At 40.1% G+C, this 14,216-nt stretch overlaps 2 protein-coding genes across 2 annotated transcripts; one reads left to right on the top strand and one right to left on the bottom strand.

The window, feature by feature from the left end:
- Position 1: 1 nt before the first annotated feature.
- LOC129729877 (thioredoxin domain-containing protein 17) lies at positions 2-1,294 on the bottom strand. Its single transcript, XM_055688747.1, has 3 exons — positions 948-1,294; positions 456-534; positions 2-296 (listed from the first exon to the last, which is right to left on the bottom strand). The coding sequence occupies exons 1-3, from the start codon at positions 1,114-1,116 to the stop codon at positions 143-145; spliced, it is 402 nt and encodes a 133-aa protein (XP_055544722.1). The 5' UTR covers positions 1,117-1,294; the 3' UTR covers positions 2-142.
- A 10,026-nt stretch (positions 1,295-11,320) lies between these two features.
- LOC129732066 (elongation factor G, mitochondrial) lies at positions 11,321-13,990 on the top strand. Its single transcript, XM_055692561.1, has 3 exons — positions 11,321-11,544; positions 11,604-12,019; positions 12,077-13,990. Exons 1-3 carry the CDS (start codon positions 11,482-11,484, stop codon positions 13,839-13,841), a joined length of 2,244 nt encoding a protein of 747 aa, XP_055548536.1. The 5' UTR covers positions 11,321-11,481; the 3' UTR covers positions 13,842-13,990.
- Positions 13,991-14,216: the final 226 nt, after the last annotated feature.

Below are 14,216 nucleotides of genomic sequence, written 5' to 3'. Positions count from 1 at the left end.
ATTTCTAGTATGTCTCAAAACATTTATCAAAGCGGAACCAAATTTTGGCAATGTACGTTGAACTTTAAACTTGTATCATGTTGTGTGTATATCAAATGATGTCCTAAGAACTTATCTTGCACTGTTTATTTCCCCTAACACGTTAGTCCTCGTCAGACAGCAGCATTTCCACGAGATCCTTATTTGAAACCCGCTCACCATCCAAACGTTGTGGAGATTTCCAGCGAAGCAGCGTTGGGAGAAATACAAGATTGGTACGGGGATCTTTGCGATATGGATTGTTCAGATCTTTCCAGCTAAAAGGTAGACAGATAAAATAATATACGTTATCAGATTATTTGCATTTCAATAGTTAAAACGTGCGGGACTAATGATGACGTAGAACTAATGATGTCATTATTTCTGATGATGTCATCGTTTAGTCCAGCATGACACCGCAACATTACAATACATACAATGGACGATCTATCTCCACTGCGATGAAGTGACTTTTCTCAGGAGCTTCCTTAAGTGCTTCTTCCACAACCGGCGCCGCTGAAAACACGAAGAAAGTTTAAATTATTCAATATTCGTTCGATAATGGTTACTTGTATCGATAGTTATAGCCATCTCTGCCCTTATCGTTCTAATACTCTTTTTTTTCCTCATATATCATTTATTTGACACGGCACAAATACAATTTAATGTTTAAAGGCGTCAATTATATCTGGTGACTCAAAAACTAAAAGCAAATTTTTTATCCTCGCTGCCGACTACGAGCTGTTCTAATACTCTTGACATGATAACATTTTCATATCAGGGAATTCAAACTCATTAGCAAATAGTGTTAGCCTTATCATTATAAGACCCTTGGGAGTAATAAAAATAATTCAAAAGAAACTCATATACTTCTCACATGTCGCACAAGTATATACCTAGTAACTATGACAAAAGTTTCGGGTACTCACCCTTTACGCAGTATGGACACCAGCTGTCTCCTTTTTCGTCCTTATCGCCGGTAAAGAGAACGTGTACCGGTTCACCGTTTCCTTCCAGGCTTTGAGCAAGCTGGGTGAATTCCTCCCAGCTTTTAACATGATGTCGGACAACCATTCTCACGGCTCGGCTTAACAGCATACAGTAACACGAGTCGAGTATATACTATTTGTAATAATGAAACTTTTAAGGATTAGTTCACGACGTACCGTGCTACACAATTGTCTATTATTCAATGAGGATCTGGCAAAATTACGGTTTTTCCACGAATACTCTCCGACTTCTGTTCGCCGAATGATGTTTTCGTTCTGTTCAAAGTTGCCAGTTTGCGCTTTTATAATATTAATACGGTTTTTATGATAACGTTATCGATATATCAATTAATTCCATAGACCTTCCTATCTGCGCTAGTATTAGTGGTCGATTTCACTAATACAAGTTTTATTTTGGTTGCAAATAATCAACACGCTGGTAGTAACAAAAAAAAGTTGAAGAGGTTGTTTATAAGACATGACCGCAGAGGTAACGTAGAATACGATAGCCTTTCTTATGCCAATGTATTTCTTGGAATAGGTTTGGGAATACACTGAATTGGGGTTAATTCTTCAGATAAACTTCGAGGTTAATTGTGTTTGTCAATGCCATTTATTGACAAGTGAATACTTTTTCAACATGGCAAATTTTTTATTTAGTTTTGAATGATTCACAGTGATAATCAAATTCTACATGAGGTGATTTGTTAGCAATTACACTACCCGTCATAAGTTTGGAATCGCTTTACTTTGGCGTTAGCGGTGGTGGCGGAGGTGGTGGCGATGGAGGTGGTGTGGTGGTGGCGGTGCCGCACGGGCTATAAACATGCACACACGCGCTACAGGCATGTATACAGGCCATAAACATACACACATGCTTTAAAGCAAGCCACACACACAATTAGGGACACACGCTTTCAATATTCACACGTTATGTACATACACCCTGTATATACATACGCAGGATGATGGTGGCTTCTCAATCCACCTGGCGGTGCGAGTCTCTTTCAGTTTCGGGTTGTATTTGCCCAAAGATATCTGAATCGGATTACCGCTGGTGGGGTCCAATTCAGATCGAAGGGGAGCCGAACTGAAAGAGGTAGGACTGCAGCTAACCACTACCACCGCCGCTGTTGCTCGCTGCTGATCCACGCTGCCTTCGCCTACTGCCATCGGTGTTGATGTCCGATGCTGCTGCCTGCTGCTAGTAAACTGATTTGCTTGAGGAGAAACAGTCTCTTATATAGCCCAAAGAGTGCATTTCCGGCTAACTAGGTACTCCATTCTGTCGTCCTATTTAGGGAAAGGCAGCAAGCGACCAATCAAAAATCGACATTTGCGTTTCGACATTGTTCAACAATTTTCAATATTACACTAGTTTGAACAATCAGATTACAATTTTCTTCATTTGGACGGGTGCTCAAATGATTTTCCAATCGATTGCTGCAAAAATGACAGAAATCGGTTGGAAACTGACTGGGTTTATAACGTTCGAAATTGGACAATTTTTGTGACGCTCTCGATGTTGTCGGTTTTGAAATTGGATCCCTGTATTGAAATTGGGTTCCTGTAATTGTTGCCGTAAGACGTACTCTACGTCAAAAAATCCTCCTGCCCCGAGCTTTTATTCAAGTTGTAAGCCGATTTTTAGTTGTATTTCATCTGGTTTTCCACTAAAACAAAGTTTGTTAAAACATAGGTAACACTAATGAACTAGGATTCATAAGTGCAATATTTTTCGAAATTGAATATCAGCTGATTTTTTGGTTGAAAACAAATCGATTTTATTAGGATACAGACTAAGCCTGTATTGGTGAGATCTAGCGTAGAAAGCTCTATAGACCTTCCTATCTGCGCTAGTATTGTGGAGGCAGAGAAAAATCGGAAGCGACGGGTCGCTCGTCTGACAAGAATTTTCCAGCGAATTTCGTAGTATTTTAATATAATGTAGTCTTTGATTCAACATAAAATGTCCCGAAATATGCTACTGTAATATTTTCTTATAGTTTTGATTGTTTTCTAGTCGCAAAACTATGTCAATTTAATCAAAGAAAATTAAAACTGCATTGTACTGTGCGAGAAATAATCATACAAAATGACGTCGCTAGAAATCTTCGCGTCGCTGGACTCACCAGCGATTTGCAGAGTAGTGCGGCAGCGACAATATTATGCATAAGGTTGAAAATTGGAGTTGTCGACTAGCGACATTCGATTTTTCTCTCATACCGTACATTATACCTAACGTCGGAAGTAACGCGCTGTATAGCAAATCAGATGCGCTATACAGCGCACTACTTCCGACGTTAAGTATGATGTACGGTATGAGAGTAAAATCGAATGTCGCTAGTCGACAACTCCAATTTTCAACCTAATGCATAATACTAGTGGTCGATTTTACCAATATGTACAAGTTTTATTTTTGATTGCAAATAATCGACACGCTGGTGGTAACTAAAAATTTCCTCCTGCCTCGAACTTTTTTATTTTTTTATTTTAGATTTTTAGTTTTGTTTCATCTATTTTTCCACTAAAACAAAGTTTGTTAAAACTGGTAACACTAATGAACTAGGATTCATAAGTGAAGTATTTTTCGAAATTGAATATGAGCTGATTTTTTGGTTGAAAACAAATCGATTTTATAAGGATACACGACTAAGCCTGTATTAGTGAGACCTGGCCTAGAAATCACCATAGACCTATTCACGAAACGTCACGTAAAGTGGTCTATTGGCATTGTTTTACTTTCTAATATAATAGAAACAGAAACATTACATGTTGATCAATATGGATCTTACTGTTGTCGCTATCCAGCACTATTCTATAGACCGTTCCGATAATTATAAATACACTTACGATCAACTGTCATTTCAAATAACGTATTCAACCAAACGTTGGCTGCGTCCTGTTGTTTGCATCCAAAAGAAACAGATGCTGTCATTTTTTCTAACATTTAGTGCGAAATTTCGAAAATGCGTGGCCTTTCTCCCGAGCAAAGAAAGCGAATTATGCACAAATGGGGCACCGTGAGTGATCTTTCTATAAGAAAATTAGCCAGAGAAGAAGGTATAAGTGTCGGAGCAGTTCAAACCGCATTGCGGAAGTATTGTGAAGAGTGCACATTTACTGATGCAACAAGACGTGGTAGAAAACCCGGGCCTGTTGATCCCACAATGGACAAAAAGGTTGAGGAATACTACAAGCGGCATCCTTCAGTATCAGTACGAGATGTGGCGAGATGTGGGTTGAAAGCAGAAGCAGCCAAAACGAAATCCAAACCAAGCTGAATCTGTGAAACCGAGAGCTCGGAAGCTTTATGACAAACTTCTGACCAAAAAATGGGGTGTGTTATGATGGATGACGAAACCTACATAAAACTGGACTATAAGACTCTGCCAGGACCGCAATTTTATACATCCTCGAAGGGAGAGGATGTCCCTGGACCAGTTAAAGCCATTTACACCGAAAAATTCGGCAAGAAGGTAATGGTTTGGCAGGCCATTTGTGAATGTGGGAAAATATCTCGTCCATCCATTACGAATGACACAATGAATGGTAAAATTTACGTGAAAGAGTGTTTGCAGAAAAGGTTGTTACCCATGGTTAAGCAGCATAACAATCCTCCAATCTTTTGGCCCGATCTTGCTTCCTGCCATTACTCTAAGGATGCACTAGGGTGGTATAAAACAAATAATGTCACATGTGTCTCAAAGGAGATGAATCCTCCAAACTGCCCTGAAATTCGCCCTATTGAAACTTTTTGGGCTTTGACCAAGGCAAAGCTGAGGAAATATGTCAAACCAGCGGACAATGTTGAAAAATTTAAAAAAGATTGGCTTAAGGTGGTAAAAATGGTCGGAGAACACACTGTACAAAAGCCTATGAGTAGTGTTAGGAGAAAAGTTAGAGAACTCGCGTATCCTACGAAAAATAATCCCAACTTGAATTGAAACTGGAAAGAAAACACTTATTATCTATATTTCAGAATAAAATGACCCGAAAAATCTTGTATTTTTAGTTTTATTCAAGAAAGAAGATGTATTTATAATTTTCGGAACAGTCTATATTGTGCATGCAGAGAAAAATCGGGAGCGACGAGTCGATCGTCGGATTTTCCAGCGAGTTTCGTAGTATTTGAATATAATTGTAGCAATCTTAGCGATACTGGACACACTGCCGTCTACCTTGCGTCAAACGCACAGATGATCTGCGTTACAACTACGTAAAGTGCTTCCGTGAGCGTTCTGCGTTTTTGAGAATCATTCTCGACACGATTATCGACCAGAGCAGTTTAATAAAGTTTTCTTTATGCTAAAAGTAGGAAATGTGCTTTTTTATATAATCTTATTACCACAACATTTTAGAAGTGGGATAGACCTTAAGTCTTTTGGTCTTCCAATCGGTTACCGGCGCGCGAATCGGAAATAATTCGAATGTTCTCTTTCGAAAAAGTTGTCGCGATACAGTAAGCGGAACGGCATGGTGGCGTAACTCTAGCCCGATTTAACGATTTTTCTACGAGCAAGCGAAATGCCGAGAAGAAGTGCGAGGCGTAGATCGAAGCTGGAGGCAACACCAAACGATTCAGATGGCAACGATGAAGAACAACAATTTCCATCGCCAATGAATAATCCCGTCGAAAGGAAAGCGAGCGAACGACATTTCCACCCCGAAGAGCTAAAACAGCTTATACCCGTATTTAGAGAAGGAAGCGGTGTTTCTGATTGGATTCAGACATCTGATTGGATCATTATCAGGAACTATATGAGTGGTCGGTGAAATCGACATTACTTTACGCTACTTGTCGTTTGTCAGGAGCAGCGTATCAATGGTATCTCGGAGCTCGTCATAATATCGTCTCTTGGACGGATTTGAAGGAGCTTATTCGTTTTGCTTTTCCGGATCAAGAGGATGAAGCCGATATTCACCGTAAATTGAGTAAATGTGTAAAAGATCCGAAGGAATCCTACGACAATTACGTGTTTCGAATTAACGCTTTGGGCCAGAAAGGACGATTGAGCAGCAGCGCAATTATTAAGTACGTAATTAGTGGTCTTTCATATGATCCGCTGTACAGTAGTGTTTCTACTCGCCAATTTGCGTCTATATTCAGTTTGCTCGAACATATTCGTTATTGTGAATCGAATCTGGAAATGTGCAAGCGACGAAGTTACATTCCGAAAAACTTTAACGGTAAACAAAATATGGGAGCAGCAGCAGAGAAAAAACAACACGACGAGAATAAAGTGAGCGACAACTCCGCTGAAAACCGAAGTCCGACGAAGAAGAACAACAAGGATGAATGCTACAATTGTCACGGTTCGGGACATATATCGGTAAACTGCCCACAACCACAACGACGACCACGGTGTACTGTATGTAACAATGTGGGACACGATGAGGAGAGATGTTTTTTTTGTCTATATTTTTGAGGTTTTCAGCCGGCGGCTGGTTCACCTCATAGAGATGTTTCAAACGCAAGGAAAATGAGAATCAAGCAGATTCGGCGGCGTCTACCAAACCGGCGGCAAGCAGTTTTCCATCGGCATATCCAATCGTGAACGGTGAGAAGTTTTTGGGGGTGAATAGAGATTCCCTCGTGCAGATTGATGTAATTATCGAAAACAAGATGCGAAGGTTGGAGGCATTAGCAGATTCAGGATGCCCAGTGAGTCTTATTAAGCAAAGTTGTTTTACGAATGAACGTAATATCGTTGTTAGTAGTAACGAAGGTTTAGTAGGAGCGAATGATTCGAAAATCGATATTGTAGGCTCGTATTCGACAAAAGTGATTATTGACTCGAATGTTCATATTGCTAACTTGACAGTGGTTTCAGATCACACCATGAAAATGGATATGATCTTGGGTCGAAGATTCTTCGAAGAAAACAACATCGATAGCTTGGTATTTGTGCGCGCTCAAAGTGAAAGTGAGTCCGGCTTTGAGAATGTTGCGATCAAGAATGTTTTTGACGGCCCAGTTGAGACTCTTTTCGTGGACGATAAGGTCGATCTTGATGTAGGTGATACAGTTGAAACAAGATTACTCAACGATAAGGTGTATGCACTTTTCGAAACTGATTATTTGAATCGCGATAAACTAAATGAGCCGCTTGTGAAGTATTGTGTCGATATTAAATTGAAAGAAGATCGGTATTTCAATTCAACTCCTCTACGATTGAGTGACTATGAACGTAAAGAGCAGAATAAAATTGTTGATGATTTGCTAGCCAGGGAAATAATACGTGAAAGTGAGTCGCCATACTCCAGCCGTGTTGTTCTAACCCGCAAGAAGAGTGGAGATTATCGTTTGTGTGTTAATTTTAAACCGTTGAACAAACTTGTTGAAAGAAACCATTTTTCTCTACCAATTATTGAAGATCAGATAAGTAAATTACAGGGACGCAAATATTTTACCTCGCTCGATATGAAAAATGGTTTTTATCACGTTGATATTGCCGAAGATTCGAAGAAGTATACGTCGTTTATAACAAAGAGTGGTCAATATGAGTTCAATGAACTACCGTTCGGTTATGCGATTTCTCCCGCAATATTATCGAGATACGTAACAAAAGTTTTAGATGAATTTATTAGATCCGGTGAAATAATTACGTTTATAGACGATATACTGCTTAGTTCAACTAATATTAATGAGCATCTTGGTTTGCTTTCGCGAATATTTCAAACCTTATCCGATAATCATATACAGTTGAATTTAAAGAAGTGTTCTTTCATAAAAACGCAAATAGAATTTCTAGGTTATGAGGTTTCTCATAATAGTATTCGTCCTTGTGATCATCATATCGAAAACGTGATGAACTTTCCAGTTCCGACAACTGAAAAGGCTCTGCAACGATTTTTAGGTTTGATGAGCTACTTTCGGAAATTTATCTGCCGTTTCAACCAAACCGCGAATCCGTTATATGAGTTGATGAACAGGCACGATAAAAGATTCAATTTTGAAGCAAAACATTTCGAGGCTTTTGAATTATTGAAAAGCGCGTTAATATCAAAACCCGTTTTGAGCATCTATTCGCCAGCGTTGGAAACCCAGTTGCACACAGACGCGTCAGCTAGTGGTTTCGGAGGAATTTTGATGCAGCGTCAAACGTGCGATAATCGATTCCATCCAGTAATGTATTTTTCTCGTAAAACGACAGCGGCCGAGTCGGTTTTACATTCGTTCGAACTAGAAACTTTGGCGATCGTGTATAGTGTTAAAAGATTTCGTGTCTATCTATTCGGGATACATTTTAAAATCGTTACCGACTGCAATTCGTTGAAAGCTACTCTCGCTAAAAAGGAAGTCAATGCCAAAATCGCTCGTTGGGCATTATTCTTAGATCAGTTTGATTTCGAAATCGAGCATCGCGCAGGTCCGAAGATGCAGCATGTCGATGCGTTGTCGCGGATGAGCTGTTACGCAATCGACGAAGATCTAGAGTTGAATAACATTTTCGAAAACGCGTTATATGTTAATCAGATCACGGATGCGAATATAGCTAGAATAAAATCGCTTGTAGATGATGGTGAAAATAATGACTACGAAATTCGCGATAATCTTGTTTTCCGTAAATACAAGAAACGATTACTTTTGTATATCCCCGAGTCTATGGAACAATCGGTTATGTTCAAATTTTATAACAATCTTGGACATTTCGGTATCGATAAAGTGAGTGAACTTATAAAGCGATCTTATTGGTTTCCAAAGATGCGAGCAAAGCTTAAGGACCATATCGAGAAATGCACAACTTGTATTGCGTTCAACCCGAAGTTGAAAAGATTAGATGGACCGCTACAAACAGTAGAAAAGTGTAATAAGCCGTTCCAAACGATCCACGCGGATGTGTAGGACCTTTAGTATTAACTAAAGGTAAAAATGTTCACATTTTCGCAGTAATCGATGCATTTACAAAATACTTGAAACTATATCAAACTAAAACTACAAACTCGCGTGAGGTGATGAAGCATTTAAAATCTTATTTTATTGCCTATTCGACACCAATGTCTTTGGTTACAGATAGAGGAAGCGCGTTTACGTCTAAACAGTTTGCAGACTTTGTAGTAGATAACGAATTACGACACCAATTAGTAGCAACGGCCTGTCCGCAGGCAAATGGGCAGATAGAGCGTTATAATCGAACAGTGATACCGTTACTCAGTAAGTTAGTGGAAGAGCAAGCTAAGGAATGGGATAATTTACTTGTGGAGGCAGAGTATTTACTAAATAACACATTTAAACGTTCAATTGGCGACATACCGTCACGTTTGCTTTACGGTGTACTGCAAAAACGTAGCGTTACTGCAGATTTAACAGCTTACGTCGAAGAGTTGGATGAAAACTGCGAAAGAGATATAATCGGGATTAGAGGAAACGCTTTACAGAATATTAAGAAGTTGCAAAGTTATAATAAGCAACAATATGATCAGCGGAGCAAAGTTGATACGCGATATTGCGAAGGTGATCTCGTTTCAATTCGGTCGGTTAAGCCTGTTGGTGAGAGAAGTAAACTGAAGCCTAAATTTAAAGGGCCTTACGTCGTGAAAAAGGTTCTTCATCGTAATCGCTATATAATTTCAGATATTGACGGTTATCAAGTGTCGAATCGTCGATTCGAGGGCGTTTTCGATCCAAGTAATTTACGATTGTATAAGAGAGCGAACCCCAATGAAATCGAATTCTCAGAATCAGAGGATAATGTAGAATACATTGATGAAGATTAATTATTGTACGATGGGAAAACATAAGTTTGAAAACAAATGAACATTTAAAAAGTGATTGTAACGATAGGATAAGTAGAAAGTAAAACAAACGATGAGCACAAATGTAATACGCTAACTGTTGTGGTCAACAGAAGAGTCAGGATGGACGAGCTGTAGCAATCTTAGCGATACAGATGATCTGCGTTACAACTGCGTAAAGTGCTTCCGTGAGCGTTCTGCGTTTTTGAGAATCATTCTCGACACGATTATCGACCAGAGTAGTTTAATATAGTTTTCTTTATGCTAAAAGTAAAAAATGTGCTTTTCTATATAATCTTATTACCACATAATGTAGTCTTTGATTCCACATAAAATGTCCCGAAATATGCGACTGTAATATTTTCTAATATTTTCTAATAGTTTTGATTGTTTTCTAGTCGCCAAACTATGTCAATTTAATCAAAGAACATTAAGACTGCATTGTACTGTGCGAGAAATAATCATACAAAATGACATCGCTAGAAATCTTCGCGTCGCTGGACTCACCAGCAAATTGCAGAGTAGTGCTGCAGCGACAATACAACTTGCTGGTAAGTCTAGCGATGCGCAGATAATTGTTAGTGATGCGTCAGTATAACTGTTACTTTTATATTTGATGTTTTAGTGCTTAAAATGATAAGCATAAATATTCAAACCGCGTCAGACATAACCACAATAGTCGCATCAAGCAAGCATTCATTGAATGTTAATTGGTGTACCACGAAATTTGCTGGAGAATTCTTGTCAGGCGAAAAACTCATCGCTTCCGATTTACCTCTGCATAGATAATCTAGATAATAAATAATGAAAATGCTTTGGTCACAGACAGACGTCCAAGCAAGAACAACATTGATCAAAATTTCCGAGTAAATTTTCAAAGTAAATTGCCTTATAAATCACTTGTACACTAGCGCCGCATGGTGACCTTATCGCTACAATACATTTTTTTTCGCTGATGCACTAGGCTGGTAGTCATCGATGCCAACCTTTTTTTATAAAAAGCTGGAAGAATTCAAAATAAAAAACTGGAGAAAACTGGATATATAAATATGAAGCTTTTACATACATTTATTTGATTTCGGTTCAAATGCTGCACCGTATTATTGCATGTAACCAAAAAGGCTGAAAGAAAATTGTTTACACATGGAGATTATAGTTACTGGCGTACATGAAATTGAGTAGATTTCGAATAAAATCTTATAACCGAGGCGCATGAATGCACAAAATACTGAATGAGTGATGTACAGAAAACTGGATAAAACTGGAACAATTTTCAAAAAACTGGAAATATTCAACCTTCAGCTGTTTCGCTGACGACCTTAAAAAAAACTGGAGATATCCAGGAAAAACTGGAGGGTTGGCAATGCTGCTGGCGGTACTGGTAGCGCTATCTGGTTACGGATCGCTACTACAAAAAGTTTACACAAGTTTGGAACTCAGCTTGTACGTCTGTCTGCGCTTTGGTTTTCTTTTTTCATGTTTCCTAAATTCTGACAAAAAAACTTGGCAACGTTGGTCATAAATATCGAAAAATATCGATCTTTTGCTCATCCCTACTTTGAACTGTCACTTTGGTCGCAGCATGTTTTCTGAACGCTAAAAACGAGCAGAACATTCCTTCCTTTTGCTGTAGCCAAACCGGCCTACAAGAAGAATCTTTCGACGCGGGCTTTCGTCAGTTTCCCGAACCTTAATTCAAGTGATTTTTATAGGCAACGGTTCGTGAGTGATCAGAATGACTATCGGATACTTGTTACGTTTTCGTCCATCGGTGGCGGCCGCAAAATCGGTACTAAATGTAAGTAGTTTATCGGTGTTTTCATTATATAACGCAATCTAAGGGACTATATTTTGCAGGGCACGATACAGCCCTTTTCAAGTCACGCCGCCTTCGCCGAGCACAAAGCACTGGAGAGGATTCGAAACATCGGCATATCGGCACACATTGACAGCGGCAAGACAACGCTGACGGAACGTATATTGTTTTACACCGGTCGTATCAAGGAGATGCACGAGGTCAAGGGAAAGGACAACGTCGGCGCCACGATGGATTCGATGGAGCTAGAGCGGCAGCGGGGTATTACCATTCAGTCGGCAGCCACCTACACAATTTGGAAGGACCACAACATTAACATAATTGATACGCCGGGTCACGTGGATTTTACCGTTGAGGTCGAGCGTGCCCTGCGCGTTTTGGATGGCGCTATACTAGTGCTGTGCAGTGTTGGTGGAGTGCAAAGTCAAACGCTGACTGTGAATCGACAAATGAAAAGGTAATAATTAAATTAACAACATATAGTTTCGAAGTTCGGATTATGTTTTTTTTGCAGGTACAATGTGCCATGTTTGGCTTTTATTAACAAACTAGATCGAATGGGAGCCAATCCGTACCGGGTGTTGGGTCAGATGCGGTCCAAATTAAACCATAACGCTGCTTTCATTCAACTTCCGATCGGCGTGGAGAACAATTGCAAAGGGATCGTTGATTTGGTCAAGCAGAGAGCTCTCTATTTCGAAGACAACCTAGGTCTAACGGTGCGAGAGGATGAAATTCCTCAGGACATGCGAGTCGAAAGTGATGAACGACGGCATGAATTGATTGAGCATTTGTCCAATGTGGATGATGGGATCGGAGAACTATTTCTCGAAGAGAAAACCCCGTCGGAGAAAGATATCATGGCAGCCATAAGGCGGGCGGCTTTGAAAAGAATGTTCACACCGGTGCTGGTAGGAACGGCATTGAAGAACAAAGGCGTCCAGCCGCTATTGGATGCTGTTTTGAATTATCTTCCACATCCAGGAGAAGTTGAAAATATTGCCTTGATTGAAAAGAAGGGCGAAGAGCCGCAAAAGGTGATACTGAATCCAGCTCGGGATGGAAAAGATCCGTTTGTAGGATTGGCATTCAAGTTGGAGGCTGGACGATTCGGTCAGCTGACATATCTGCGTTGTTATCAAGGCGTTCTTAAAAAAGGAGACAACATATACAATGTTCGATCGGGGAAGAAAGTTCGGTTGGCTCGATTGGTTCGACTTCATTCTAACAACATGGAGGATGTCAACGAAGTGTACGCTGGAGATATATTTGCCTTGTTCGGTGTCGACTGTGCTAGTGGTGACACTTTCGTAACCAACCCGAAACTGGAACTCTCTATGGAGTCCATTTTTGTGCCAGATCCGGTCGTATCTATGGCGATCCAACCAACCAATTCTAAGGATCGAGACAATTTTTCAAAAGCAATTGCGCGTTTTACCAAAGAAGATCCAACATTTAGGTTCGCTTATGACACCGACGTTAAAGAAACCTTGGTTTCCGGAATGGGTGAGCTTCATCTGGAGATTTACGCCCAACGAATGGAACGTGAATACAATTGTCCGGTGACGCTAGGAAAACCGAAAGTGGCTTTCCGGGAAACTTTAATTGCTCCGTGTGAGTTTGATTATCTCCATAAAAAGCAATCCGGTGGCCAAGGGCAATATGCTCGAGTAACGGGTGTTCTAGAACCACTTCCCCCTCACCAGAATACGGATATCGAGTTTGTGGATGAGACAATTGGCACCAATGTTCCGAAACAGTTCATTCCCGGTATTGACAAAGGTTTCCGGAAGATGGCGGAAAAAGGTTTGCTTTCGGGTCATCGATTATCGGGTATTAGGTTCCGGCTCATAGATGGTGCGCATCATATCGTGGATTCTTCTGAGCTTGCTTTCATGCTGGCAGCGCAAGGAGCTATCAAAAGTGTGTTTGAGAACGGTAGTTGGCAGATTTTGGAACCGATTATGATGGTGGAAGTAACGGCCCCAAATGAGTTCCAGGGTGCAGTGATAGGGCAGCTGAGTAAGCGGCATGGTATCATTATGGGAACGGAGGGTGCAGAGGGTTGGTTCACGATACACGCCGAGGTGCCGCTGAATGACATGTTTGGCTATGCGGGTGAGCTGCGCTCGAGTACGCAAGGCAAGGGAGAATTCAGCATGGAGTACAGTCGGTATTCGCCTTGCAAGCCAGATGTGCAGGAAAGGTTGATGCAGGAGTACCAAGTATCGCAAGGCATTGTTGTGGTGGACAAAAAGCAACAGAAGAAGAAAAATTAAGTTTGCTGTGAGAAGTAACACGGGTGCTGATCTGTATATAATTATAATAATTGTAATACTAACTGAAAGTATCAAGATTAGGCTATGCTATTGGTGTAAAACAAGGTTGACTCACTCTATGAAATATTGAGTGGAAGTTGAAATCGAAACTTGTAGAATATTTTTTGATCCGAAAAATTCTCAATTTTTTATATTTTTTTAATAGTAAGGAGAAGCAAAGAGCCCTTTTGGTAGACCGAGGTGGACGCAGTATGGACCAACTTAAACAGAAGACGGTCGAAGCTGGATATATTTGCTGGATGGAATATGAGTTTATTGATTAAATTAATGTTCGTTTCAAATGCATCGATGTGAAGATAGGAAACAGTTTCAACA

This window comes from Wyeomyia smithii, chromosome 3 (assembly GCF_029784165.1).
Source record: "Wyeomyia smithii strain HCP4-BCI-WySm-NY-G18 chromosome 3, ASM2978416v1, whole genome shotgun sequence".
In the NCBI taxonomy this organism is placed as follows: domain Eukaryota; kingdom Metazoa; phylum Arthropoda; class Insecta; order Diptera; family Culicidae; genus Wyeomyia; species Wyeomyia smithii.
The sequence above is the reverse complement of the archived record's forward strand: the minus strand, read 5'-3'. Positions and strand labels throughout refer to the sequence as shown.